This window comes from Eurypyga helias, unplaced genomic scaffold (genome assembly GCF_000690775.1).
Source record: "Eurypyga helias isolate BGI_N326 unplaced genomic scaffold, ASM69077v1 scaffold2438, whole genome shotgun sequence".
Classification (NCBI taxonomy): Eukaryota; Metazoa; Chordata; class Aves; order Eurypygiformes; family Eurypygidae; genus Eurypyga; species Eurypyga helias.
In genome coordinates this window covers 50,262-77,140 of record NW_010267347.1, presented here as the reverse complement: position 1 = coordinate 77,140, position 26,879 = coordinate 50,262, and the positions used below count along the sequence as shown (strand labels likewise).

At 39.4% G+C, this 26,879-nt stretch overlaps 1 protein-coding gene across 1 annotated transcript in view; it reads left to right on the top strand.

Moving 5' to 3' along the window:
- GRIP1 (glutamate receptor interacting protein 1) overlaps nucleotides 1-26,879 on the top strand; it is a gene marked incomplete at its 5' end in the record, with an annotated part of 81,087 nt that overhangs the window by 7,474 nt on the left and 46,734 nt on the right. Inside the window, 3 exons of the mRNA XM_010157364.1 lie at nucleotides 468-543; nucleotides 1,896-2,041; nucleotides 25,837-25,984. Of these exons, the coding sequence (XP_010155666.1) occupies nucleotides 468-543; nucleotides 1,896-2,041; nucleotides 25,837-25,984 (370 nt within the window). The remainder of the gene's footprint in view (nucleotides 1-467; nucleotides 544-1,895; nucleotides 2,042-25,836; nucleotides 25,985-26,879) is intronic.

Here is a 26,879-nt window from a genome sequence, read left to right as displayed (position 1 = left end):
TGCAACTGTTAAATAATATACCCCAATAATGAATTATTAGTTTCTTCAGGGAAAACTGTGGGGGTTTTATTTAATATAGAAAATCCTCTACCCAGATGTGAGCACTCATTATTCTGAGTATACATGAAGTAAGGATATTCATTTCTCTGCAGCAAACACTGCAGAACAGTGAGTTTTCACACTGGGATCAGAATTGCAGAGTAGAAGTTCTAAGAAAAGAATATACATTTATTAAGAATCACTTTATAGAAATATTTTATAAAGAATCACCTATGCCATATATAGTCGGTCAGTTTTATTTAAGATAAATATCAGTAAAGATTCATATTAATGGCTTGGCCATTTTTTGATCTTTTTAGTCCATCTGAAACTGTGCACACTGCAAGATTTAGACTTGCCTCTTGGAAATGAGCTTTCACAAAAAGCATGAAATGAAGTTGTTCATTCTCTCACTTTTCCCTTCCTAGGTGGAGCACACGATGACAGAAACAAATCTCGTCCTGTTGTAATAACATGTGTTAGACCTGGAGGGCCTGCTGACAGGTACACTTCCTCTTTCTCTGGAGTGCATTTGAAAGAGAAGTGGAGACAGATGAGTGATTTGGAGTCAAGTAAATATATTCAAACCTGTTTCTTCAAAATTCATGCTTTAGGCGCTTAATTGTAACAATAATAACAGTAATAGGCAACCACAGAGGCTCGACACATCATGGTGTGTGTGAACTTCAGTTTAGTATGGTGCATGTTTCGAGAATTTCCCATTAAACACTTCCAAAAATCAACCTAAAATAATGAGAACAAATGCCTGCAACAGGTCAGAGCACTTTTTTTTTTTTGTCCGCCTTCAGTCAACTGGTGTAGCCCCTAATTATGGTCTTTATGCTCTAACACCACAATCTTATTCTCTTGCACTTTAGAAAAATACTGTTCTGTGTTTGGGTGTTATTGTGTTATTATTTTAAGATATTTACATATCTGCATGTGAGTTCACACATAACTTCACCTGGACAACTTCTGAGTACAGATGTTTTGGCCCAATGAACATGTTTGTATGTAATGCCATCTTGTATCTATGCCAAGCAAGAATGTTCACTTCATCTATATGTGTTAATTATATTTTTAAAAATAGCATTTGGGGCACTAAACCATTAAAGAATCTTAAAGGGCAATTTCTTTAAAGCAGGCTGATATTCTGTAGCTTATGTTTACATTTTTTACCTTGGAAACATTAATTGAGAAGTAGACGTTTCAAGAGAGAATTTGTCTTTTGTCCCTCCCTTTCTTCCCACCTTAATCCTCCTTGCTTCCTTGTTTTTATCCCTGATTCTTGGGCTGACAACATGAGTGCTTCATTTTCTGTTATAATTCTGAATACCATATGAGGTATGCTCTGGAGACAGTGTACATTTATAGCCAAATTATTGCTAGGTAGGAAGAAAAGAAAAATGTAATTATCCAAGTATAAGGGATATTTTTTAAGAAAATCAATAAATGGACATTCATATTGTGCAGTCTGTTTCTTCACCCATGTGATTGCACCTTGGGTTTAGTTTGAAGAAAATTTGGAGGGAGGAGGTGTTTATGTGTGTATGAAAGTGGAGATGTGTGGACAAGGCAGAAGGAAAGCGTATGTTGAAGCAGAAGCTATACTTAGTTTCAATTTAACATGACTTTTGTTATTTAGCTGTGTGTTATGCTGTTTTCCAGTTGCTGACTTTCCAATTAAAGCAATTTCCTTTTCTTTGCGCCCTCTGAACGTTCTCACTGTCAAGTGTTAAGGCAAGAGGGGTGGATGTCAGCGAGGGTGCAAGAAAATTGCTTTGCATAAACCTAGTATTATCTCCAAATCCATTTACCTCATATTAATAAAGATCATTCCTTTGATCCCCCTTCAGAGAGGGCACAATCAAACCTGGGGACAGGCTGCTGAGTGTTGATGGGATCCGACTGCTGGGAACGAGCCACGCCGAAGCCATGAGCATTCTCAAACAATGCGGGCAGGAGGCGACTCTGCTGGTTGAATACGATGTCTCAGTGATGGGTAGGTTGAGGAATGGGACTTTAGTCCTGGGAACTATCTGTGATGTTTTGCTGCCTGTTCTTGATGAGCTATTTTAGAAGTGATCGTGACCTGCTATGCTTCTGGTAGTGCTGCTATTCACTTCTGCACTGTGTCATTAATTTTGGGTTCATAGGGAGGTGAGCGGTATTTTAGTGTAATTTAGCATTCTGACATTTCATGGTTTGTGGAGTGAAACCATAGGGTGGATTCTAGCAAAGTAACTTTTCCAGTGACTAGTTTATAATAAAGGTTAATGAAGTGTAAGCATTTCTATGTCACATGAAAGAGAGGTTTACTTGCTCTTAAAGGAATTCTTTTGCCTTTTGCCAGTGCTGCTAGGTGGCCAAGCCATTATGAAAACGTCAGAAAACCACCACATAGAAAAGAACAAATTTTCTCTTTCTTGTTAAGAAATGCAGAGGTGGCAAATCATGGCTTGAAAAATGAGCTTAGGCTTTATACAAACTTTGATTGAACTCACTGATGATACAGGAGGTTTTTATGAAAGTCAGACGATTTTTCACAACAGATTCAGGATTGAGTTATTTCCATTTGTTTTGGAAAGTGTCATATCCCCTCCATTTTGCAAGATACAGAAAATTTATGGCAGCAAGAAATACAAATAGTCACCAATCAGACTAAAATATTTCTTATGTTTGGGGATCTTTCTTTTCTCTCTCTTCTCAGTTCCACAGTCAGGTTTCTAGCCTGGCAATAGAGCGGCCTCATAGGAATTTGTGAAATAGCATTGTCAAACTTCAAAGCCTTGGAAAAGATTGATATTTGGAATAATAATGTCTGATATTTGTTTATTCTGGAACAGTCCTTTTTATTCTTTTGAAAGACATGGATTTTTTTTTTTTTTTTAATAATATATATGTCTTTCTTAACTACCAAGAATGGAGTGAGAGGTTTGCATGGTGTCTGGCAGGTCTGCTGGACAATTGTGCAAGATTCACATTCAGAAAGGTGGAGACAGCTCAGCATCTGGGCAGGAACCTCCCTTGGAGGAAATGGAAACACAAGTGATCTTGCAACCTGAAGAGGACTAGAATTTAGGTGTTTTCATTTATTTCTTCTTTTCCTTGGAAGATGATGGATGACCAAGCCCTATCTATCATCACTGTTAAAACTGGACTGTTTATATTCCACGTTCTGTAAGAACGAGATCTCATTGAAGAAAGAAGCCCTGCCTTTAAGACAGATGACGTTGCCAGTGAGACTTTCATTTCAGAGAAAACTCCCATTCCCAGTCTCCTCTATACCCCAGGGGGGGAATTACAGAAATGTTACTCTGTTCCCTGACTCTTACGTTACCCACAAGACAAGCTGTTTGTAATGCCATCTCAGGGTTGATGTGAATAGGAAGGTAGGCTAAAACAAGGGAAGGAGCATTGGGTAAGGTGGCTTATCAATAACTGATGCTTGAGACTAGCTTAGTAGTTCAGCCTGTTCAGAGGGGTCAGCAAATCAAAAGTTATATAAAAGTCTAGTGCATTGAGTGGATTCCTCCCGTTATAAACTTTCAGTAGAGTATCTTAGTCCCAGGGATATAATTGTACCATTACTTGCTTTAATATCTTCTCTTCTGTTAGCAGATGGTTATATCCTATGAAGTAGCCTTCCATGTGGCCAGAACCAGAAAGAGCCATAAAATATATTCTGATAGCATGAAATTGGAACTTAATTTGAAAAGGTTACCGCTAGATGAAGAAAATAATCCTGAACAATTTTTCAGCTACAGTCCTATAGTGTGGAACTGACTTTTTGTGCTCCTGTAAGCATAAGCTGTTTCAAAGGTGCTGTATTTTTTGAAGTTTAGTTCCTTCGCCTGAAGTCTTCAAGAGGTCATCTGGGAAGCTTGTACATTTAATTGGTTCTGGAACCTAGACAAACTGGAGTAAAAAAGGCATCAAGGGGTTCTGTGCAGGGTAATTAAGTGTGTATATTATGTAGGAGATGTGGCTAGTCCCATTGAACTCTCTGGGGTTACACTTGTGCTTGCTTAAATTCATCCTAAAGTGTCCTGCTTGGCTGGGTTCTAGGAAATAGGTTTGCCAATTCAGCTTCTTGGAAGAGATGTTGTTGCCTTGTTGGGTTTTTGGTTTTTTTTTTTCTGCTGAAAATGTTTCAAGGTTGGTGTGTGAGTGTATTGCTCTATAGCTTCAAAGCGACTTTGAAATATTAGGTGTTTGGAAATGCAAGATAATCCCTGAAGAAAGCAGGAAAACATAATTTCTGAGAAAATATTTTATAACCTGATAAAAGTTACATTAGAAGTTGTGTAGTTATCAGTCTTCAAATGTTTTTCTGTTTTCCGTTGCTTGCACTTCTTCTTGATTTTAGAGATTACTTGCATTTTTTAGAATTTTGTGAGGCTTTAATAATGCTACACTTCAGTTTTTGCAAAGAAAATGAATATGGTGACTTCCCCTATGCTCAACTGTGTGAAGTAACATAAACAAACTTTTTAAGCTTAATCACTTTTCTTTGTAATCCTTGCACCTGAGTGTCCAACCTTTATGTTCATGTGGATCACCTATTTTCGTCCAGTGGCAAGAGATGTCTGAATATTGCAGCTCCCTCTGTGCCATATGACTGAACTTTTGTCCGTCATGATGTGAAGGGGAAGGAGTGGAGCCAGGGTGGTGGTTGGCATTGACTTGCTACCACCCTCAAAATAATTTTGCAGCCTGATTTTTTTGTTTTTTCCTGTGGCAACTAAACAGAAAATATTCATTCCAAGCTATAAACGTAGGTTGGGAAGACTGAAGTTCGCACTGTTTGGCAGAGGTTATGGGCTGGGCGAAGTGTCCTGGCAAGGTGCTCACAACTTGAAAGCTGTAGGTCAGGCATCCTTAGGGTGAGAATTAGAGTTAGAATGCAGTGCTAATGACAAGCTGCAGAGATTCGCATTGCCCCTGTCTAAAATAAGAAATAGAAGTTTACCACTACATTTATTTGGAAGCAGAGCAGATGCAGTTTTGATTCAGGTTTTCCAAAATCTGCCATGATGCTACTGGGCTCTCTGTTGTCTCTGTAGTCTTCCATATTTACGCTGAAAGGGAGCATTCAGGAAAGTGCAGAGCTAATGGCTACTTGGAGTTTAAATTCTGGCCCATAACATTTTTATGTAGGCTCTAGGGTCGTAAATTGATGCTGTTGAGCTTTTGAGCAATCTACTTTTTAAATCTTGGATGTTCTTGCTGGTGTAACCTTTGAATCAAGGATGCTGTAGTTTAACAAATCTATTAGCTATTACCAGGACTTTGGCACAGAAGTAAGCTTTTGTTAGCTATTTGCACCTGAGAGAAATAAAATCCTTCTAATCTCTTCACTGGGTGTTGTGTAACTCAGGTCATGGAGGTCTGTGGTCTTGAGGCATGAAGGAACATATTGCTCATTCGAATTCCACATGTTTCTCTGGCCTCTTTAACAATTCTGGCACTTATTTGAGCTAGAAGGGATTTGCTGGAATGTGCTACCCTGTAGTTGTTCTCTGCAAAGCTGAGATGGTCAGCTTCAGTTTTAGTCCCACTCTACCAGTCACTGATCAGCTTTAGCTAGAGGAACACCCTCCATTTTCCGAAATTTCCATTTACCACCGATTCAACTTTATAGAATGGGAATTATTCATGCAATCATTTTCTAGTAAATCTGACAGCAGTTTAACAAACACTGTCCATGTCTTTTGCCTCCTTAAGTTCATCCATTAAAAAAAAAACCCAACCCTAAAGGCAGTAACAATTTTATGAGAGTACATTTAAAGAGATATACCTCAATCCTCAGTAATTCTGACTGACAAGAGCGCTAGAGAGAGAAAACTTGCATAGTTTAAACATCAGGTGAAGTAATCTGTGATCCAGTGTATTCTTTCAGTAATTTGTGCAAGACAAGAAATGTAAGAGGAAAAAAAGAACTTGTGGGCTGCCCCTTAAGTTTCATAAAGCAGTATCACTCAAGCATATGCAGAGATCTGAGGACCTTTAAGAGCTATGGAGTTTTACAAGACCAAGGAACAGGAGCTCCAGACACTCCAAGGGCAGACTCAAAATCCTCATAAACCTTATAAATTTTGCAAAACCTTTAAAGGAAAGTCAGGAAGCCTGTAGGATTGCACACTGCCTTTTAATTTCTGTTTCTGTATAAACTTAAAATTAACATTTTCTTTGTCTCTTACCAATCTTTGACAGAACAGATAGGCAGCGTACTGTAGCATTTGCCTGCAACTGCAGGTCTCCTGGCTGTCACAGAGCAACAGACCTTGAAATTCTAAATATGAATTAGTTAGTTAAAGCTTTAAAGAATGCATCCTCTCTTACGTTGCTTCAGAGACAGATTGAATGAAAATTCATGTGCAAAGCAAAGGTCATGATAGCTGTATTAGTTGAAGTATTACTCTACTTCAAATACTGCTACACAAACACATACACAAATTATGCTAGAAGACAGTGTTTGAAGGCAAAAAGTTGAGCATGGCAGTTAGGAAATGTCAGGATTGAGATTGTCTGCTCAGCCTCCATCCAGCTAGGTATGTATGCGATGCAGTCACAAGACCCACGGGAGAGAGAATAACCTTTTTATGCAGCTATTCATTTTGTATTTTCTTTCTGTCTTCAGTATGTGATGACAGGCTTATGGAAGGCACTGCCCAGATCCTTGTCTGAATGGAAAGTTATTAATTTCCTGGTGTTTTTTTCCTGAGGCCCTAATCCTGCCACAGTTTGAGTGCTTCAGGCAATATGCAGATCTCAAGGAGAAAACCTCAGCATCCCAAGGTCATTCCAAATGTATCGGCTCTTTCTGAAGGCAGAAGGTGACATGGGCATATCTCTTTCTAACAGTTACAGAAATGTCCACTCTCAGATGTGTCACTAGGTAAAATATGTGGGATTTTGTGTCTCCTGGAGGCCAATGCATGATTGATGTTCACGCTGCACAAGCCAAGCAGATATTTAAATCTACATGTTATGGCATGTTAGTCTCTCATCTTACTGTACAAGTTCCTTGTTTATCAAACACACTATTTGTGCCTTCTGCTGTCAGTGCCCGGGTGCCTGTATCAGGGACATTAGTATGAACTGACAGGATTTCATCTAGTGAAAGACACGTGTATTGGGATGTGACTTATCCTTGGTGCCTAAAGAGGCCCTGTCCTTCAGAGAAGTCTGAGACTTGGTGATTTTTTCTGCTACTGACTTTTTTGACTTTTAGGACTGCTTTTTTACAATAATAAGTAAGGGTTATTTTAACCCTTAATCTCTCATGCTGCTAGTAAAAAGGGCATGCTGACTTCACTTAGTCTCGTCATGAGCCTCTATAGGGGTTGATATCTGTCAGTTATCAGTTCCTGCTTGCTTACCTTCTTTAATCTACTCTATTTGCCTGGTTTAAAAGGAAGATAATACCTTTTAACACCTCTTGAGATAGATGGGTAGCATGGAAATGTAAAGTAAATAGGCATTATGGTTTAAAATAAAAATCCAGCATTTGGGGCTGGCAAATTCAAAACCCAGTTCTTGATTTGTCAGTACTTTGTGTGATCAAGAGATACTGCTGCTGACTACTGATAGTGAAACAAGAAAATGCTTGCAATTAGTGACCAATACAGTTTAAGTATCCTTTTCACCCTTTGCAGAAATTGTGACAGAAAAAGAATCTGTTGCTTCAAAGCAGCACTCAGGTGTCTGCTCTGTGTTGCATGACTTTCTTCTCTTTCTTGCAATTCCCTTTTATGCCTTACACACCTGCCATCCAACTCATTCACTGCTAGCTCCCTCAGAACTTAAGGTGCTTAGTCTTATGAATAAGGTGCTTATTTCACTGTAAGGACTGCAGAGTAGTGAATGTGGTGTGGAATGGGGCCTTGTAAGAAAATAGTACTTCTCTGTCTAATGAATAGTATGACTGTGTCAGATAAGCAACCTTCAGTTTGTCATTTTCCAATAGTTGTGTGAGCTGACATCTTTAATAGGATGTAACCCAAATGGTTCCTCAAAAGAGTGAGGCCCATTAAACCCACCAGTCTGCTCCCTGTTAGCCAGGTTAACCCACCAGCTATCCAACACTGTACAAACGTGCTTTCTGGGAACCAGAAAGGATTCAAGAGGCACGTGTGACCAATGGGTTTCAAAGAGGTGTGCTGACAGGGGACAGTGAAGGTTCAGGATCCTGTGTTCTTTCCTGTCTGTTTCATGCAAGCATCATGTATTTTTCCTCGGTTCTTTGTTCTTACCCTAGTTCCTACCTGCATTACTGTCTTTTTTTAATTTTTTCCCAGCAGCTACTTGATTCTCCATTTCCTTACTGACCTAGTTTGAGTCGTCTTTTCTAGAAGGTCCTAAATCCCCAACATTCTATTCCCTTTCCTTACAGCCCAGTTCTTTCTTCTCTCTTTTGCCAAGTAAGGCTTAGGTAATTTTCTAACACATTAATGTCACTCTGCTGATTTCTCTCCATAAAGGCCTTTTGCAGTTTTCATGGCCTTTCTCCTGTCCCTGTCTCTTAGCAAGCCATTCCCAAGTTTCTTGTACTGCAGCATCTTTTCACATCAACCAACGTCTCACCTCAGTTCCTCCCCTTCTTGCCCAAGAAGTCCTACTTTCCCTTCCTCCTGGCTCTTCTCTTGATTCTGTGTGCCAGATCTGTCAGGTAATGAAGACATATAGGAACATGCATTTTCAGTGTAAAGCCTACAAAATTTTCTGTGTGGTGACTAAAAACTCTGGTTTTCCCTAATGATCCTCTCAGACAGCTGACCTGTTTCCGTTGAAATAACTAAGGGAAGGAAAAAAAACCAGCCTGAGAGAGGTAACTGTCCTAAGAAAAAAAATCACAGATTCACAGAGTGGAAGGGGTCAGAAGGGAACTCTAGAGATCATCTAGTCTAACCCAAATCACACCAAATGTTTGAACTGTGACCAAGCTGCAAGCAATTAAAATAAAAATGTTTTAAAGAGAAAGGTCTATGATTCCCAAGTGTATTTGCCCTATAGAATTTTTTTTACTTTCTTTTCTCTGCCTGGTAATGATTTGTTGTTACAGTTTGATAGCCATGTTGCTAGTAGATGATTACAGAAGGGAGGAATTGACATGTTTTACAAGGATTTCATAAATCTTACAGATATTTCTTTCTTTACAAACTTCTTGATCATCCCTAAAGAGAAATAAATGGAGTTTAGCTGAACCATCTAAGTTACAAATGACTCTAACAGGTCCAATTAACATTTCTCTCTAGTGCTTTTGAAACCATGGCCTCATTAAAAGCAGCTTAATAAACATTGCTTTGTAATGGGAGGAAAAAAAACCTGTGAAGGTAAAATGAGATGTCGCTGTAACAGAAAACAAAAAATGCAATTTCATTGTCATAAATAACTAGGAAAGTGGGGAGGATAGGTATCATTTTCCAAGTTCCACTATTTGTATGAAAATATTCTGTATTTTACTTAATGGGTACTGAGAGTAATGGACAGTTTGTCTTAAAAGACTTGTCAGGAAAGTGAAACCTATAATTGTATGCAGTTAATCTAAATAGTGTACAACTAAAAAAACCCAGTCTGAAATATCTAATGTATTTATGATGGGCTTTCATGAACGTAGAGCCTTCCTAATCTATCCTCCTATCTCCTCACAAAGCATGTGGTCTGAATTTTTTAGATGATAATTCAAGGGTTTGGATCCTCACATGAAAGCAGCCTTTGCCTATTAAAAATAAGCTATTCTGCTTCTTTTAGTAAGTATTTAAAAACATACAATGGAAGGAGATTGTTGTAATGACAGATGCTGTCCACCGTCCAGGCTCCAAGCAAGCAGAGGAAAGGAGCAAATAACCCATGTATGTTGGTGGTTTGTTGCAAGGGGAATTTTTTACTCAATATTTAGTAAAAGATGGGGAAAAAGGATTGAGCAAATCTTTCCCCTTTGCATGAGGGCTTTCCATATGTGCCATGAAATGCAGCGTGAAAGAGAATTGCCATCTCTACTACATGCTCATACCTCTCATTAGCTGTAAGTTAGTCAAGAGGTCTTTCAGTAAGTTGGTTTATCTGTTACATAGTGCGCTGGTCAACAGCAGACTAACAAGGATAATGAAATATCCTGAATTCTGCTGGTCTGGGGGAAAAAAAAAAGGCAGGTAGCTGAACTGCTTAAATTCAGAGTGCAGGTGTGAAAGTTTTACAAAGAGGATGATAATTAAGCTTCTTGGAGATTAAAGGATCTTCTGCATGTACCATGCAATTCAATGCAAGAGAAACTATAATCAGAAAAAAATCCAATTAAAAAAAATCAGCCTTGGATTTGGTTTAGTGGCATTGCAGTCATCTGAGAGACTAAGGGAAAAGGGACGGATTTGATTATATTAGAGAAAACTTGGGCTGTAACCCCAGAAGCTGTCTCTTAAAGGGCCCATCTCTGGGGAGACAACAGCAGCAGCAAAGGCTCCAGTCCTGCCGTTCCAGCAAGAGGAAAATAGAAACTCTTGTTTCCCAAGACTTTCCCCGAGGGAAGTGCTTAAAAAATCCAGAGCCGGACTATTCCATTCTCTTGACTTTTTTCATGGGTATGACACACCCAGACTGCATCTGACAGGTGAGGCCAAGGGGAGAAAACCCAAGAAGCCCTCAGATCATTTTCTGGTACACCTGTACTGGACATAAACTAAGAGGTTAAATTGGGATGCAGTAGGGCAGATTTTCATCCCTTTATGCTAAGTTTCATTCTTCATTTTACAGAACACTTTTAATGAAAAAGGATGGATTTTAAAGTATGAATATTTGTAGGTATTTTTCCTAAACTTGAACTGTCTCAATTAATGGTGTTCTACTGGAAGACTGGTATGAAGGAGACCTGAAGCAGATGCTGTGAGCCTGCACCATCTAGTATTCAGCATATGGAGATGCATACTGATGGGGGAAGACAGTACTATTCACAGTTCCTGTGAGCTGGAAATGTGTGTGTGTGTGGGGGGCAACCCATCATCTAAGCTGAATGAGTTTATCTTGATATCAACATAGTTACTCAAAGGTAATTGCACCAGTGACATGTCTTGCAAAGTGATTCCGACACACAGAGTGCTTCGGATGTACAATGAGCAAAATGTTATGTTCTCTGTGCATGTGCTATTCAAACCACATTCCTCTACAGTAATTTAAAAACCCATAATAACCTGTCTTGGCATCTTTTTGCTAAATGCAAGGTTACCATGCTTTGTTCATTTGAAGAGATCATTTCATAGCCTATGAACTCAATATTTATCAGAGTTGCTTTGGGGAAACAGTATTGATAAAAATTGCTCTGTGTCTTAGACTATGTTCAGCCAAAAATTAATTGTTTTTTTCTTTTTTTTTTAATCAATTCATTGGTGACTCACATTAGTGGTGTTTGACCTTTTGTGAGTCCCACAATTTTCGTGTGTAAGGACATGGGCCAGAATATCCTGACATCTATTATTGATTAGTCATGTTGCTATTTCAGTGTAGATGCTGGAGAACTCTAACCAAATGGTGTTTCTGTGATAACTGAATATTCATTCACAATAAACTGAAAGCAAGCACCTCACTGCAGGTTTCATTCAAGTCTTACCTGTGGGTAAGATTTACTGCCACCTGAGGGTGGCAGTGATTTTATGAAGAGTACTTATCTAGACCATTCACCGGTTTCATCTCTAATTGCAATTCTGACACTAGCAGAAAAGTCATGGCTCACTGCAGCCTGAAAAAAAAGAGTGCCAAGCCCTCCCAAAGAGATGAGTAATGAAGGATATGCCAGCTTCTCAAGGTTACAGGTAAAGCTATGGCAAGCTGAGGTTTTTTTCTTCCTCTTATGTGCCTCCAGACAGTTCTTCCCTGGCTGATAAAATTGCATTTTTACGTGCAAAACCCACTCTCAGAAGTGAGTCAAGTCCTGTGGTGACCCAGACCCTCAGGTTACCTGCATGAAATGGAAAGCAGAGTAAGGCTTTGCCAGTAGACAAAATTGGCTGTAGGGCATCAGAGGCAATGAGGCTCTGGGGAGAAGAGAGACAGACAATGAAGGAACAGGAATGGGGATGCTGGTAAGAATGAAAGGGCTTTCTAGGGTAGGGTTTCCTATGGTATTGCACACAAGCATCTATAATCCATATTGCCTCTGAATTACAGGGTTAGTTTCACTTTTTTCTGGCAGATTATAGGTTATATAAAGGTTATATAAATGAGAAGATGGTAGTATGTACACCTTGAGGCAGAGCTTTGGGACTTGTTTCATGTTACTTAGGAAGCCTCACAATACTTTCTTTAAAAACTCCTAGCTGGATTTTTCTTTAACCTTTATTTTATATCCAAAAGCTATTGCTGATTCAGGTCATCCTGCCCGAGTTCTTAATTGAAATCTAAAGGCTTCAAGCAGCTTAAATAAAAATAAATAAAAAAAAGAAAGAAAAAACCATGGACTGCAGACACAGAGAGCCTGTGGTTTCCCCTCTGTCATTAATATGATTTTGGCACAACATCTTCCATAGTTGCAAAGAAAATCTAGAACAAACTCTCCCTGCAATTCCTCCTGCTATTTTTTGGCTCAGGGAGGCCACCAGCAACTTACAACTAGCTGTTGTTATTCACATTTAACTTCCGCATTTTAAAATAAATGCTTAATTTAGGTACTAAGTGCCTCAGAACTGCTTTTTTAGCTAAATGTATATACAGATTTATCTTTATGGTTGAATATGCTCTGCTAGGTGATTCTCTCCCCAGAATTTAGTAGTTTTTGCATGCACACAAAGCTGCATCTAATCCCTAGCCATGGCAGTGCTGCCATGTGCTGTCATCTGAAGTGTTTAGGATGAGAACAAGAACTATTGATCCTTAGGTCAGCCGTCAGGTGCCTTTCATGAAGTTAGCCAAGGCCTGGTCCAAGCCCCTTTGACTCAGTAGGAAAACTGTTATTGATTTCAGCTGGGATTTAGAATATGACCCAAAGAAGAAAAATCCAGCTCTCGTTCTGCGTTTGAAGAGCTCTGCTCATAGGAAAATGAACAGCAGAGTTGTGCTTCTTTGCCCCCCTCCTCAGTTCTCCCCAAATGGACACCCATTTTATAACAACAAAAATGTCTTCTGCCAGCATAAAAGTCTCCTAGTTTAAGCACTGTTTGCGCAACTAAATCAATGTTTAATTTCACTGTCGGCTTAAGAGCATTTACTTTAGGGATTCTACAGCCAACTCAAGTCTGAAGTGTGAAAAAGGCCTGTATGACAATGGTCTAACTCTGATGCACGTTATTTTAAGATAGTACTGTTTAATTGCACCTAGTTACCACTCAGTTGTCTCCTGTCTATTAATGAAAAGAGAACATGGAATCATAGAATCATTTAGGTTGGAAAAGCCCCTTAAGATCTTTGAGTCCAGTGGTAAACATGCCAGGCCCATTTTCTATTTGCCACTTTGCTAAGGTATTTCTCTTCTGGTACTTCAGCATGGGCATGGGAACAGGGTGTATATACATGAAATCACAGGTTTTGTGGTACGTTTTATAGGTTGTCCCAGTTCGGACCTAAAAGTCTCCACCCTTGAGCATGCTGGAGAAACTCTTAGATGAACAGCCACCATGCATTTCATTTGATTTACTTTTTGGCTTTCACCCAACAGACCAGATTTGAAATACTAATGTTTGCGGTTATAAATGATGGCAAGGCTTTGGTGCTCCTGGTCTGTCTCAGTACATTCTGCTGTTCTTTAGCTGGGTACAGAATGTCAAAGAAGTATCAGCTGCTGTGTTTAAACTAGAATACAGCTGCAAAGGAAAAGTAAAGAAGAAAGGATGTGTCCTTTATGTGTTTCTTTATGATCCCCTTGGCAGGAGGAATGATTTGTTTGAGACTTCTGTAAGCTGCTTCACTGTTAAACCCATAATTTTAAGAACAGTGAAAAAACTTCAGCAGTTTACACTAAAGTTTTTCTTGTTCGCTTTTTTTTTTTAAAGCGTTTTCAGGCAAATTGTTCTGCCATTTCCAGAAATGAGTTCAGACTGTTTTGCCTCTGATGAGAGAGTTGGAGAAACTTTTCTTTGTGCAGTTGTGTCTTTTCGAAACGCTAGAACACGGACCTGCCCTTTTCTGCTTATCCCAGTGAAAATCCACCCAGACTTAGTAGCTACATTTGGATGTCTTTGAAAGAATACAGTTCAGTGTGCTCAGAAGCAGCATTTTGTGACAACTTTTCTGAAAGATTTGTATATTGAGGAAAGTTGGGTGTGGGTTTTTTGGTTTTTTTGTCTTTGCAAAGTTCCTTTCAGTTCAGCTCTTCAGGGATGGGAAATGCAAGAATTAAAGATGCCCATGCAGCTTTACTCAGATGGCTTGGAGCATATGTGCTGTGATATAGATTTTAATTAGAATGGTTGCATACATTTTTCCATCATCAGTCACCTGCTGCGTAGTACGAAGTGATCTGAAAAACAGTCAAGTGAGAGAAACGTTCTAAAGAACAGCCTGTCTCATCTTGATGTAGATGCCTAAAGTAGGGCAGGTGAATCACATTTTTTAAATGCCAGTTTTCTGTGATGGTTGTGGAGGGAGTTTAAGCCTCTACCTCAGGCCTGGTCTACAGATGCCTGCATTTTGAGGCAGTGAATCCCAGCGTAGGTGCCTCAAATTGCCCTCTCTGGACTAATGGATGCTTTCGACCTTCATTTCTTTGATCCTCATTTGTTAATCTATACAGCGAGGAAAGTGCCATGCTTTTGCTCTAAAGGGTGGTTACGAGATAAAATCATTAATAAACTTGTGTTGTAATGAATATTCAGAGACAGCACCATATAATAGTCTCCCTGCACCACGTATGCTTAGAAAAGGATGAGAACACTCTTCAGTAATTAAGGCATGAGCATGGAAAAAAAAAGAGGGAAAAGTGCTGCTACTCATTAAATAGTCACTGTCTACCTTCCGCATGAGGCTCTTGAAGGAAGAAGAATATGTGATTATTTAATTAAAGAAGGGAGGTAAAAATAAGTTCATCCAGGCAATATTCATTCTGGGGTTCATTAAATTTGAAGTGCTTTGTGCCCGTATGGTGACCGTAATATTTCCCTTTTAATGTCATTCTGTTTGTAAACAGACACTTCTGAGCTATTTTTTTATGTGCATGTATTTTTATAATGTTTTATATTGATGTTCTGCTGATTTTAATCAACTCCTAATTCATTTGGGTTTTTAAAATTTGCATAAGCACAGTCTTTGTTACAGTCAGCTCAGCAGTGTCGAATGGAATAGCCTCCTTCTGAGCACTGTGACCTCTAATTTTTCAAGGCCTTTACAGCTTAGGTAAATTTGGGTGTATTTTCACTGGTCATTAAAAAAAAAAAAAAAAAAGAAAAAGAGCCTGACAGCAGGAGCTGCTCTGGCACGAGGTAAATGGCTTGTCCCCTGGCAAAAGAAGAGCCGCACAGGAACCTTGCCAAGGGTGACCCTGGTGGCAAGCTGTCAGACTGCCTACTGCGGAAGCAGATGAGAGTGCACTTCTCATTGCTGGGACTCTGTCACATATGGGGTTCTTGGGTTTCTAGAGGTTACTGCTTGGTTGGGATTTTGGGAGAAGAAATGTGGGGAATTGTTTTTGCTGGAAATGTACGCTGTGGATAACAGGGGAAATAGAAACTTCCTTTTATTTAAATGTGTGAATATTCCCAGTAGTACTGTTTCTGTATTGCTTGGAAACAAGCACTGGGAAGGGAAAAGCTGAAAATATATAGGCAACAGGTAAGCAATCCTGGATTATTATTGCAATGTGGGATCAAAGAGCTTATGTTCCAAACTGCATCTTCTGTGTTGTATTTGAGGGCAATTCACCTAAATTACTTTCTTTGTTTCTTTGAAACGTTTTCGCTGAACTGCTGCTCAGGCAGTACCAAAGCAGAAAGAGAGGGCAGTTAATAAACTTGTTTCCTGACTTACTCTACCAAAGTTTCATTTCATGAATGGTTGGCATTGAATGGCAAAATATCCTGTGCAACCCCTGAGAGCTTCAAAGCTCTCGTTCTGTTCCTCAGTGCATAAATATCAAGATCAGATCTCTGCCTTCTGCGTGGTAGTATTTTATACTGTGGCTGTGCCAATCAACCAGTGATTTATAAGGCAGCTGTGCTAGAGCACAGATTATTGAAAAGAGACCAAAGTTTTGGGGGAAAAAAGTGATACTGATAGTAATGCATTGGGTCTGGCTGAGGTGGAGTTAATTTTCACCATAGCAGCCCTCATAGTGTTGTGCTTTGCATTAGTAGCTAGAGAGGGGTTTGTAACACCCCAGTGTTTTGGCTACTGCTGAGAAAGCATCAAGTCTGTCTTTCCAACATTCCCCCCTTTTTCCCTGAGTAGGGTGGGGGTGGCAAGATCTTGGGAGGGGACACAGGCAGAACAGCTGACCCAAACTGACCAAAGGGATATACCGTACCGTCTGCTCAGCAATAAAAGCCAGGAGAAAGGCAGCAGGAGGGGGAGGCATTCGTTATTTACCACATTTGTCTGCTGGTGCAACTGCTATGTGTACTGAAGCCCTGCTTCACAGGAAGTGGGTGAACATCGCCTGCTGATGGTCGCCTAAACTGTTTTGTCTGCATGTCAGTTCTCTTACCAAGATGTCCAAAGTGTCCAGGGCACACCTTTGCTCTGAAGCTTTTGGGATTATCCAAGATGTCATCCTGGTAGAGCTCTGGGCAGATGAGAACTGTCAGCTCAACACAAAGTTTGGGTGTTCGCAGTGTTTGTTCCTATCTGTCAAGTGCTGGCAGCAAGGGGCTTTGTGCTCTATAGGCTTTTGAAGAGAATCCAGTCCCACTCTATTACTGTTCCAGTTGGATGGAAACTTAGTGTCATTACAGCAAATAGACATAATTTATGGGTACAGCAGCACTTTATATAATCTACAGTAGTGTGTACATAAGGCTTACTTTCAAGGCTGGCAGATGTAAAATTTGGCACACCAGCTGTGTGTGCCAGCTTTGCAGGCAGAGACGTAGATCATGTCGTCTTTATTTGTTGTGATTAGTTAGGTACAGAATCGTGCAAGAGCTGGAGCATTTTGAAGAAATCAAGTTCTGAATTTTATTTCCTGTCCTACTTGCAAGAAAAAAAGAAGTATGAGAAGTTCTTTTATACATATCTATCTATCTGTCTGTCTGTCTGTCTGTCTATCAGTTTGCCCAGAGAAGTTGTGGATGCCTCCCCCTTGGAAGTGTTCAAGGTCAGGTTAGATGGGGCTTTGAGCAACCTGGTCTAGTGAAAGATGTCCCTGGCCATTGCTGGGGAGTTGGACTAGGTGATCTTCAAAGCTCCCTTCCAACCCAAACCATTTTATGATTCAGTGGTTCTGTGATTTTATCTATGCTTTGTTCAATAGAGAAAACAGGAGTTTATATTTCAGGGTCTCTGCAGAAGACTGTCAATATTATTTGTTTCGTTTTGGGGATCTTTCTTATTTTGCAAGATGGTTTTTAAAAGTAATTATCTGTGAGTTCAATACCTGGAATGAAATCCAGGCAGAATTCCATCACAACTGACTTCTGCAAACATTTCACTATCAGTCTTATATTCTCTAATGTTTCAGGGCAGTTTTCAGGAGCCATCCCTCAGTAGAAAGGTGGTGTTTGAGGCCCAGGTTACCAAACTAGCCATAAAGGTGTATTTATAGGCTCCCAAGTTCTGAAACCATGTGCTGTCATCACAGGTGGAGATTGGAATTTTCAGTAGTTTAAGTGCCATCTGAATTTTCTGTGTAGTATTCATTTTCAAGGTAACAAAGGAAAGAAATTGCAAAGCCTGAATTTATTTAAAATTAATTCAAACTAGTCTCAAAGAAGCAGATCTGCTGTACAGGCTGCATCCACCATCCTCTCTGTTGTAAATTCAGCAATAGAAAGATTGGGTTAAAGATTAACAGGGCACATGAAAAGAAAGATACAGATAAATGAAGAGGCTGGGGTTTAATACAGCTTTTGAGCAGAGAAGGGACCTAGTAAAAATTAAAGACATCTAAGCATGAAACAGGAGGAAGAAGTGTCCCAAGATTTGGGGAAAGTGTCTTAAACAAAAGGGGTTTAGGCAGGCTTTTGTGGTCTGAACCTGAGAGAATATCTGAAGAAGTCCACAGGTGCATTTTGAGTACATCCCCACCCACGTTGGTGGGAGTAATTTGAAGGCAGGGAGGGTTCTGCAACGTGATTAGGAGGCATTTCTGAGCTGAGAAGGTTGGTGGGGATAAGATTGCGAAGTATGAAATTAGGTAAAAGGCAGCTCCTAAGCTTTTCATTTTAAGAACTTGGCTGCATTAGAGGCATAGAAATGAGCTGCAGGAATTAGGCGAGAAGAGGAAAATGGAAAGATTGTGCCAGTCAGTTGACAAGAATATGAAATAGCTTGTGTAGAGGAGAGGAGATAGGTGGCACATTCATTTAGAGAATGATGTCTCTGTTTTCCATTCTGAGGTTGAGAGGTCCATCTGATGTCACTATCACTCATTCTGCTGGCATCCTCTTGAAATTATTCCTATTTTTCATTTTTTAAATCTGATTATTCTAAAGGTGAGGGTGTGTAAAATGACATTGCTGTCTTTTTTTTCCTTACCAGCAATTTCATGGTTTTCTGTGGACAATATTAGCTTTCTCTCAATTAGTAGCCCAGCAGCTCCAGTGCCATGCTGTCACTGGCAATAAGGAAAAATGCACCACTCCTGGGTTTTTTTTTCCCCCGCTACTGTTTTTACACCTCTAAATTCTAGCTGAGCTGGGTAAAATTAGAACTACTGTTGCTCACTCTACAGCCTGCCTGAAACACACAGATACTCCATAATCAAGGGAACAGTAGGAGCACACATATTTTATGGTAGGTTGAGCTTAAGAGACTGCCACTGACCCTTTCAACAAGAACAATATTTAATTTTTAAGTAGTTGGCTTTAATTATTAAAGAAACTACCACCCTCTGTCCCCAGATATTGCTTGCAATACATAATGCCAGCCTACTCCATGCCAAAATACATTTTAGGGTAAAGTCTCACATGTCATTAAGCTTATTAATACCTTTTGTATTCTAACTCTTGTGAGAATTAGAAACACTGTCAATGACTTTCAGGCTTTCAGAAATCATTATTAGAGCTTGCTAGCTGGCATTGATTCTAGTTTTACCGTAAGATCTGAGATGAAAAAAGGTTACTCTGCTAAATGAAGCACGAACAAAGCCAGGGTGCAAATGTTATGCAATATTAGTAGAACAGAATACCAAGGCCAGTACTGTGCATTAGTGCCCTGTGTGTGATTCACTTATGACCTTTGCAGTCACAAAAGTATGAGGAATCAAATAATATTACTCTGAATGAGTGATAATGGCACTACCCAGCTGTAGGGCATCTTGAATATTGTTCCTGTGCCCTTTAGACACTGCAGAAGTCTTATTCCTGCTTCTCTTCCTTGCTGCTTTCCCTCTTGAAACCATTGATCCATGATCCCAGTCTCAATTTCTTAATTGGATCATCTTAAAAAATACATAATTAACATTCCCTTCTTTGCAAAATGGCAATCAGACATTTGTTAAGATCAAATTATCTTTGGAATACAAAGAGAGGGCAGCCTCCCACCCCAAAAGAAATACTATTTAAATAACTTAGCAGTCAGCTCTGTGTGTGTAAGGGAGACTTAGCTAATCATCTAGTTGGTATTAAATATGAGTGAATGAAAATGCCCCTACAAAGGTAATCTGAAATGTTAGCGAGATAGCCTCAGGAATATTTTAGGATGTGGCTGAAAAACAGTGCCAAAAGTGGTTGGTTTTTTTCTTATCTCTCTGCATTTGTGACCTTGGTGAACTACCAGCCTGATGAAAGGTGTTAGTGGAGAGAAGCTCAGAGGAAGGAGAAAGGTGCAGAAAAGCTTCCCCACTCCCAGCAAATCTTTCTCTTGCACAGTGAAGTAACTAGCCATTTCTGGGTTTGGCTCTGTTTTGCTGGAAATCATGGAAAAGGCAGACAGTTGGAGGAGGTTGACTACCTACTGCTAGTACAGTCAGCGCAGCCACGAGGAGGGAAATAATGGGGCCGTGGTACAATAGAGGATCTCGCTATCAGAGATGGGGATATGATCTCGCCACAGGACTGTGAGGAGTTTGGGACAACCTTAAGTGTACCAGTCTTACAGAGTGAGCATTTCAGTGGACACAAAGGATGTTCTTTCTGTGTTGGTGTTTATTTAAAAAAAACAGTCCTTAATAATACAATAAGCAAACCACATGGAGGATGACAAGTTTCACTAAGTGCAGTTTAAGATACTGTTTGACAGTAATGAATAGTCTGTTGATTAATGAAGAGAGGTGGATGTGAATGCAAACAGGATCCCTGAGTGCTTTTAGGTTGCTCCACTGTTAGCTGAGAAGTGCTGCAAAGAGCCTTTTAAAATGGTCTGTACGGAGAGTGTCACCGCTAAACCCACAGGTCTTAAGAAGCGATCATCACCCAGTCTGTTAGAGGTTCTGCCTGTTCTTTGGGTTGGTCACCTGGGCTTTGATTTGTACAACTGGCCATGGATTTTAAGTGCCCTGTTAGAAATGTATCAAATCTGATTTTTGCATTTCAGCAATCTAGCTTTTCAAAAGAATTGGAAATACTTAAAACTCCTAGTGGTAAACCTCTATAGTGTGTCTAACATCTAAAATTTTGAGCCATTTCTGGGAAAAAAAGAAAGCTTTTATCATTTCAACTCCTGCTACTTCATACAGAAAACAGGGGTGCTAATCCCTAACACACCGATTCTGAATGGACTGACACAACTACACCTGCTGTGCATTCTCCACCATTGAATATTCTGTAAATACTCCATTAAGACCGAGACACGGCAAATAAAGGCCCAGATTTGGCCACAGGAGCTGGGACTGCTGTTACCCCGTTCTGGACCTCACCCACCACTGTAGTTTCTGAGTACCTTCCACTTGTGCACTGAATGCTGATGGTGGCATGTTGGTTGTCTCAACCTTTTTAAAGTAAAACCTGACTGCAAGTGTTTTGTACTGGACCCTTTCTGTAACTATCACTGTCTCACATACATAAATACATACACATCACTGCATTCTGTTTCATTTTTGTTAAAGAAAGCAAGTTCAAGGGAATGGTGGTGCATTTCTGCATTTAAGGACTTGTGAGGGTCCTTCTGTGAGAGTTTATTCCACAGGTTCCTTGAGGAACAATCAATGACTGTCCCAAATATTTCAGATCTGCAGCATGTGTGATTGCTGAGTGAGTGCTGGAAAAGAATAATTGATTTTTGTGAATTAAAAAAGAGCACAGAGAGAGTGGAGGAGAGGAAGAATAAAGTGTATAAGAATAAAGAAATAAAGTGTAAGAAGAATAAAGTGTATAAGAAGAATAAAGTGGGAGGATTCAAACCGATTTGCTGTGAATGTTCCAATTTTTGGCTCTTAAAGGAGTGTCAGATTTCAGATTTTTTCCAGTTGTCAACAATTTTCCTCAACTTCACTAAAATACACCTCTGCGATCCACCCAGCTACTGGTCCTGTCTTTGGATATCCGTACTGGAAATTGCGCTTTAGGGTTAGAAGAGGTTTTTCCTTTTAAAAGGGTTATAGAAAGATATCCAGGTTAATAGATATCTGAGCTTAATGAAGCTTACTGCTCTGAAAATATAAACTGGGTGTCCCATTTTTCTAATTAACATTATGCTTTGTTGACTGGTCTGATCTTGAGGCACACAGGTGCTGGGTGTAAAAGTTAGGATTACAGAAAAAGGAGAGAAGGTGAAAAATCAGGTGTACAGACAAGAACTGAAGGGACAAAAGAAATCCAAAGGAGAGATTACTCTACTTGCTGTCTGTGGGCTTCAAACATTTTCTATGAAGGGAATAAAGAAAGATATGAGGAGCAGGAGAGCGCACTTTTTTGACCAAGAAAATTTATTTTTGTGAAATACTGGCTTCTGGTTTGACAGGAGTAAAACACCTTTAGATCTGTGAATGCATTGCTACAGCAACATTAAAACTGCATAGGGACGACTGCAAGGTTTGAAGAACTATGCATTTATTTACTGATCTGAACCAGTGCAGATTTATTGTTTTGTTGGTTTTTTTTTTTTTACCACTTTCAGTCAGAGAATCACAACAATAAAGAAGGCTACGTGGATCTGCTATATACAATTTTAAGGTGAAAAAATTGTTAACCTGTGGACACCTAATAGGGAAGAAGCTCAGTGTGAGATAGTAAGCTATCCAATTGTTTGTCACTTACATCGTTGCTAGAAGATACAGCAGCGTCCAAGCAAGATCAATAGCAGTCCTGTGGAGCTGTGTTTCAGTTGGTTCTTCTGGGTCTTTAAGGTCAAAATCCATTTTGACATCCGTTCTCCTTGTCTGGTTCTTTTAAGCTGCTCAAAAAAAAAAAATTATTTGTGCCTTGTGCTGCCATGGCTTCCAAAAAAAAGTAAGAAAGTACCCAGAACCTTCCAGTTAGAGAAATAAGAAGCTGCAGAGCATAGATAATAACAACAGAACACGGTATTCCTACAGGAACAAGGTCGCAGCACTTCCCAGCTTTAAGAACAAGAAGGCTTTGGGAAGAAAAAAATAAGCATCATAAACTAATAAAGTTTGGTTTCCTTTGGTTGAAGTGTCATTATTGATTGCAAGCTATGCCTGAAGCTTTTCCCTTTTTAGGGCATTTATAAGTAGTGTTTTACATATAGATCCTCTGCTGCCTAATACAAACAGCTCAACTTCTGGCTTACCCACTGTGGGAATCTTAAAGATATTTTCTGTCCTCCACCACACACTAGTTGTTGAACTGGATTTGACAAGCCATAAGGATAGGTAAGGATTAGCAGATACATATAAGGACATAAAGTAATGCATGTAATGTGATCACTTTATCAGGAGAAAAAAAGATTTTTTTTTCAACTTTCAAAATAATTTGTGATATCTCTTGAGGTGACAGAGAATGGGGATGCTGTTTATTTTATCCAAAATGTTTTATATATTATATAGTATACTTACACATCGTAAAAGTATATTCAGAATAAAACCCCTTGTTGCCAGTGCTTTAAACTGTCACATAAAAAAGGTGTGCTGCTATCTAGCTGAGGAAATGTATTAACATGTGGAAAGCAATACTGCTTCCTCTGGGAGATTTTAATCACGCCTCTTGTACTGATTGAGATGCAGTGCTCAAAAGTGAGAAAAATTATTAACAAGATCAAAAATCTAGAGTGTTTTTCACGCAAACATCCATCAGTATATCTTATGTAATTACATAGCAAATAAATCAACATAGTGTGTAAGTGCTTCAGTCACGGTGTAAATATCTTAATGACTGAAGCATCTTCACACATGAATAATTTATACCTGTATGATTCATTTTTCATATCCATGCTTTACTTCAGCATGATAAACTAATCCTTCTCTGTCAGGGAATGTGTGCTTTATTATTGCCTTCTGATTTCTCTTCCTTGTGTTTATTTTCCACAGTTAGACACACTCCATTTCTTCTCTTCTGCTTCCTCTAATGTAATTATCTTATTTATTCATCCTGTCCTCCTTGGTTTGCCTTCCTGGTGCATTTCAGCAGGCATCTGGGAAATAACGGTAGGGCATAAGCTGATTGTATGTTTCTCAAGTAACTCAGGAGCAGCGTCTTGAAAGATTTACTCACTCTCAACAGATACTTGCATTCAGTTTCCTCCCTTCTCCTCAAGGAAGGAACTTGGCCAATAACAAGTTGAGCTTTGCCATTTTCTGGATCAGTGTGAGTTCCTGGTACTGACAACAAACACTGAGTCTTTTGCCCATGTGTTTGTAAAGGCAAGCTTGTTTGTAGTTCCAGAAACCACTGGAATATTCAAGAATAAAATTATTGTTTCTCAGCACAGGAATGGGAATCGGGAGTTCTTAAACTCTGCTTTACTGCGTCTGCTTATTTGGCTGTATGCAAGTCACTGCATGAATCCTGCCTCACTTAGACCCTTAACCCAAGGCGTCTGAGACAGGGGTTTGATTGCCATAACCTCCTCCATTAGTTGCTAAAGAAAGACAGGTAGCTGCTGAGGGCAGTTTGTCCAGCTTTAAAGCTATTTAAAGCCTGAAGCTGCAGGCAGGAATGGGTGGAATCTCTTCTTTTGGATCACAATTTGAAGTTTGGTTCAGATTTGTGGGGCGTCTTATTTTGGTAATGCCTGCAGAAATTTAGCCTTTAAACAGTCAGTGCCAGTAGGGCACAAAAATGAATCACTCAGATTTAATGGGCACTTTCGAACCCTTAGGTTTCTAACTGGAAAAGTGACAACAAGAATATAAGAATTATTTCAAGCTGTGGGGAGCAAAGGATTTTTATAATAATTAACTGCTGCTTTACTGGTATTGCATGTTATTCGATGAATGTTAGTTAATCAAGCTCCCATTCAACTTTTTGTGTTATCATATAGCTTGTTAGTTTTGTATGACAACACACTGTTTCACAGGCTTTCTCTTCTGTGTTATAATTACATTTGTGGACTAATTTTGTAGATTTAAGGCTGAATGGAATATCTTGACATCTGTTTTCTCCTCCACACTCTGAGGCCCAGCTGCAGTTCTTTTATAGCTTCAGTCTCAGGGACTTCTGAAAGACAATGCAGTTGAACACTTTCCTTAGAACAGGCTCTAGTACTATGTGAATATGAATCTCTACTGTTTGCAAGCAAAACATTTGTTAACTTTGCTCCAGCAGAAGTTGTTGCTTATTCATTTCTCCTTAGTCTGATCGTAAGCATCTCCAAAGGTTTCTGATAGCACTTTTGTTGTCTCGGTCTTTTTACGTCCTTAAAGGACACCTTTGCTTTACACTGTCTTATTCTGCTGAGATCAGTTGTTGATGGATGGGTATCAGTTAGTAGGAGTTCTCAGGCAGTCTCCAGAATGTACTTCACCCTTATCACTGCCTGCTTTGTTCTGGCATTTAGGAAGCAGCCTGCTGTCTTTTTTCTTTGTTCTGCCTAGCACTTGTCTCTCTTGGGCATAGTCCTCACCAGAGTCATCAGTCATGCCTGTTGCTGCCTATTTTTCTGTTTTCTTTTTTCAGTGTTGGTCATTTACTGTCTTACTGTCTGTGCCCTGTTGCAAGGCAGTACTTTATCCAGTGACAGGATATTACAAGAATCTTCTGAACCTCCTCACATGCATTTTGCTTTAACTCCTACTATTTCTAGCTGTCATGCTTCCTGCACTTTCTCCATTTTCTCCTAAATTGTCTTTTCTTTTAGGGAGAGATTTCTTGTACACCCTTCCTTCACCTTCTTCATTTAATTGTTATAGATATTGTCCACAGATGTAACCCTTTTTTTTTTTTTTTCCTAAAAATTAATTTGGCATCCTTCTCTCACCCATTCACCTCAGTTCTATTTTTTTTTCCCCAGATAATTTTCTACTTTTTTATTAATTATATTTCTTCAGCATACCTGTTTTAAATTCCAGGTGATTTTTAGCTTAGTTATGGAAGAGGATGATTCACTAACACATCCTGGTTCCCTAACCTGGTCTATCTCTAATTCTGACCCACTCAGAAGCTTCCCAACATCCTAGATTTACAAACCTCCTCTTGCTTTTATTGATTTCAACACTAAGAGCTGATTCTTGGCACCTAAACTGATACTATTCCAGAATTTCTGTGTGTCACGTGTATAGTTAGAGAAATAGAATAGCCATGGAGATTTTATGTGGGAAAACATGAAAATGCTGTAAGTACTGCATTGGCATAATACTGATCTTTTGTTGTCTAATTTTCACAGATTCAGTAGCAACAGCGTCTGGGCCACTGCTAGTTGAAGTTGCCAAAACTCCCGGTGCTGCTCTTGGGGTTGCACTAACTACCTCGATGTGCTGCAACAAACAGGTCATTGTCATAGACAAAATCAAATCTGCAAGTATTGCAGACAGGTGAGTGTGACAGAGGGCTGACACTGCAGGTCCACACATCCATTTTATTTCTACTTTCCTTTGGTTTGGTTTTAAAGAAACCCTTCCCTTTCTTGATAAAATTGACTTAACCAGGTGGTCTCAAGGTTGCTAGGTCTTAAAATTAGCACTTTGTCAGACTGTTGTTCCATAATGGCGAGTTTTAAGACTTCCAGGGCACCATTTACTTCAGCTCATTCACATAGTATTCAGTGACATAAGCCAGCCTCCATTTAATATGTAACTGCCTGTTTGCACTATGCAACACAGCAGTTGAGAGGTCTGCTCTAACTTAAATCTAATGCTGCAGCAGAGATTAGTATTTAAAAACATAAATAACCCACCGGAATTCTTAAAGTAAGCGTACAATATGGGACAGCTGTCAAGGGAAGTAAATTTCAAGGCTTTGCAACCTTGAAATGTTCTTTTAGCATCTATCACTCGTTCTTGTGGCACAGTGAAATGGAACTCCTCATGTCTGGATTCTTTTATTGATGTTTTAGCATATGACTGAGGTATTAGGAAGACTGGCTTCTGTATTTTGGAGTTATTTTGCAGAATTTTTCCACTTCATTTAAACCTTTAAATAAAACCATTTAAACCATTAAAAAAAAGATAGATATTTTTTCCCAGTGGTCTAAGCTTCAGTTAACAGAGCTGTGGGATCTTTTCTGGGGTGCGTGCGTGTGTGTGTGTATGTGTGTGTTTATACATATACAGTATATATACATACCTCTATCTAAAAAACCCTTAAATATTACGTTTCAGCAGCAAATTGCTCCTGCATGTCCCCAGTCACCCTACCCTGTAACTCCTCTTTGACAATGGTGCTTTTGGTAGCACCCACTTGTAGCAGTGAGTCTACAGCTCCTCTGTG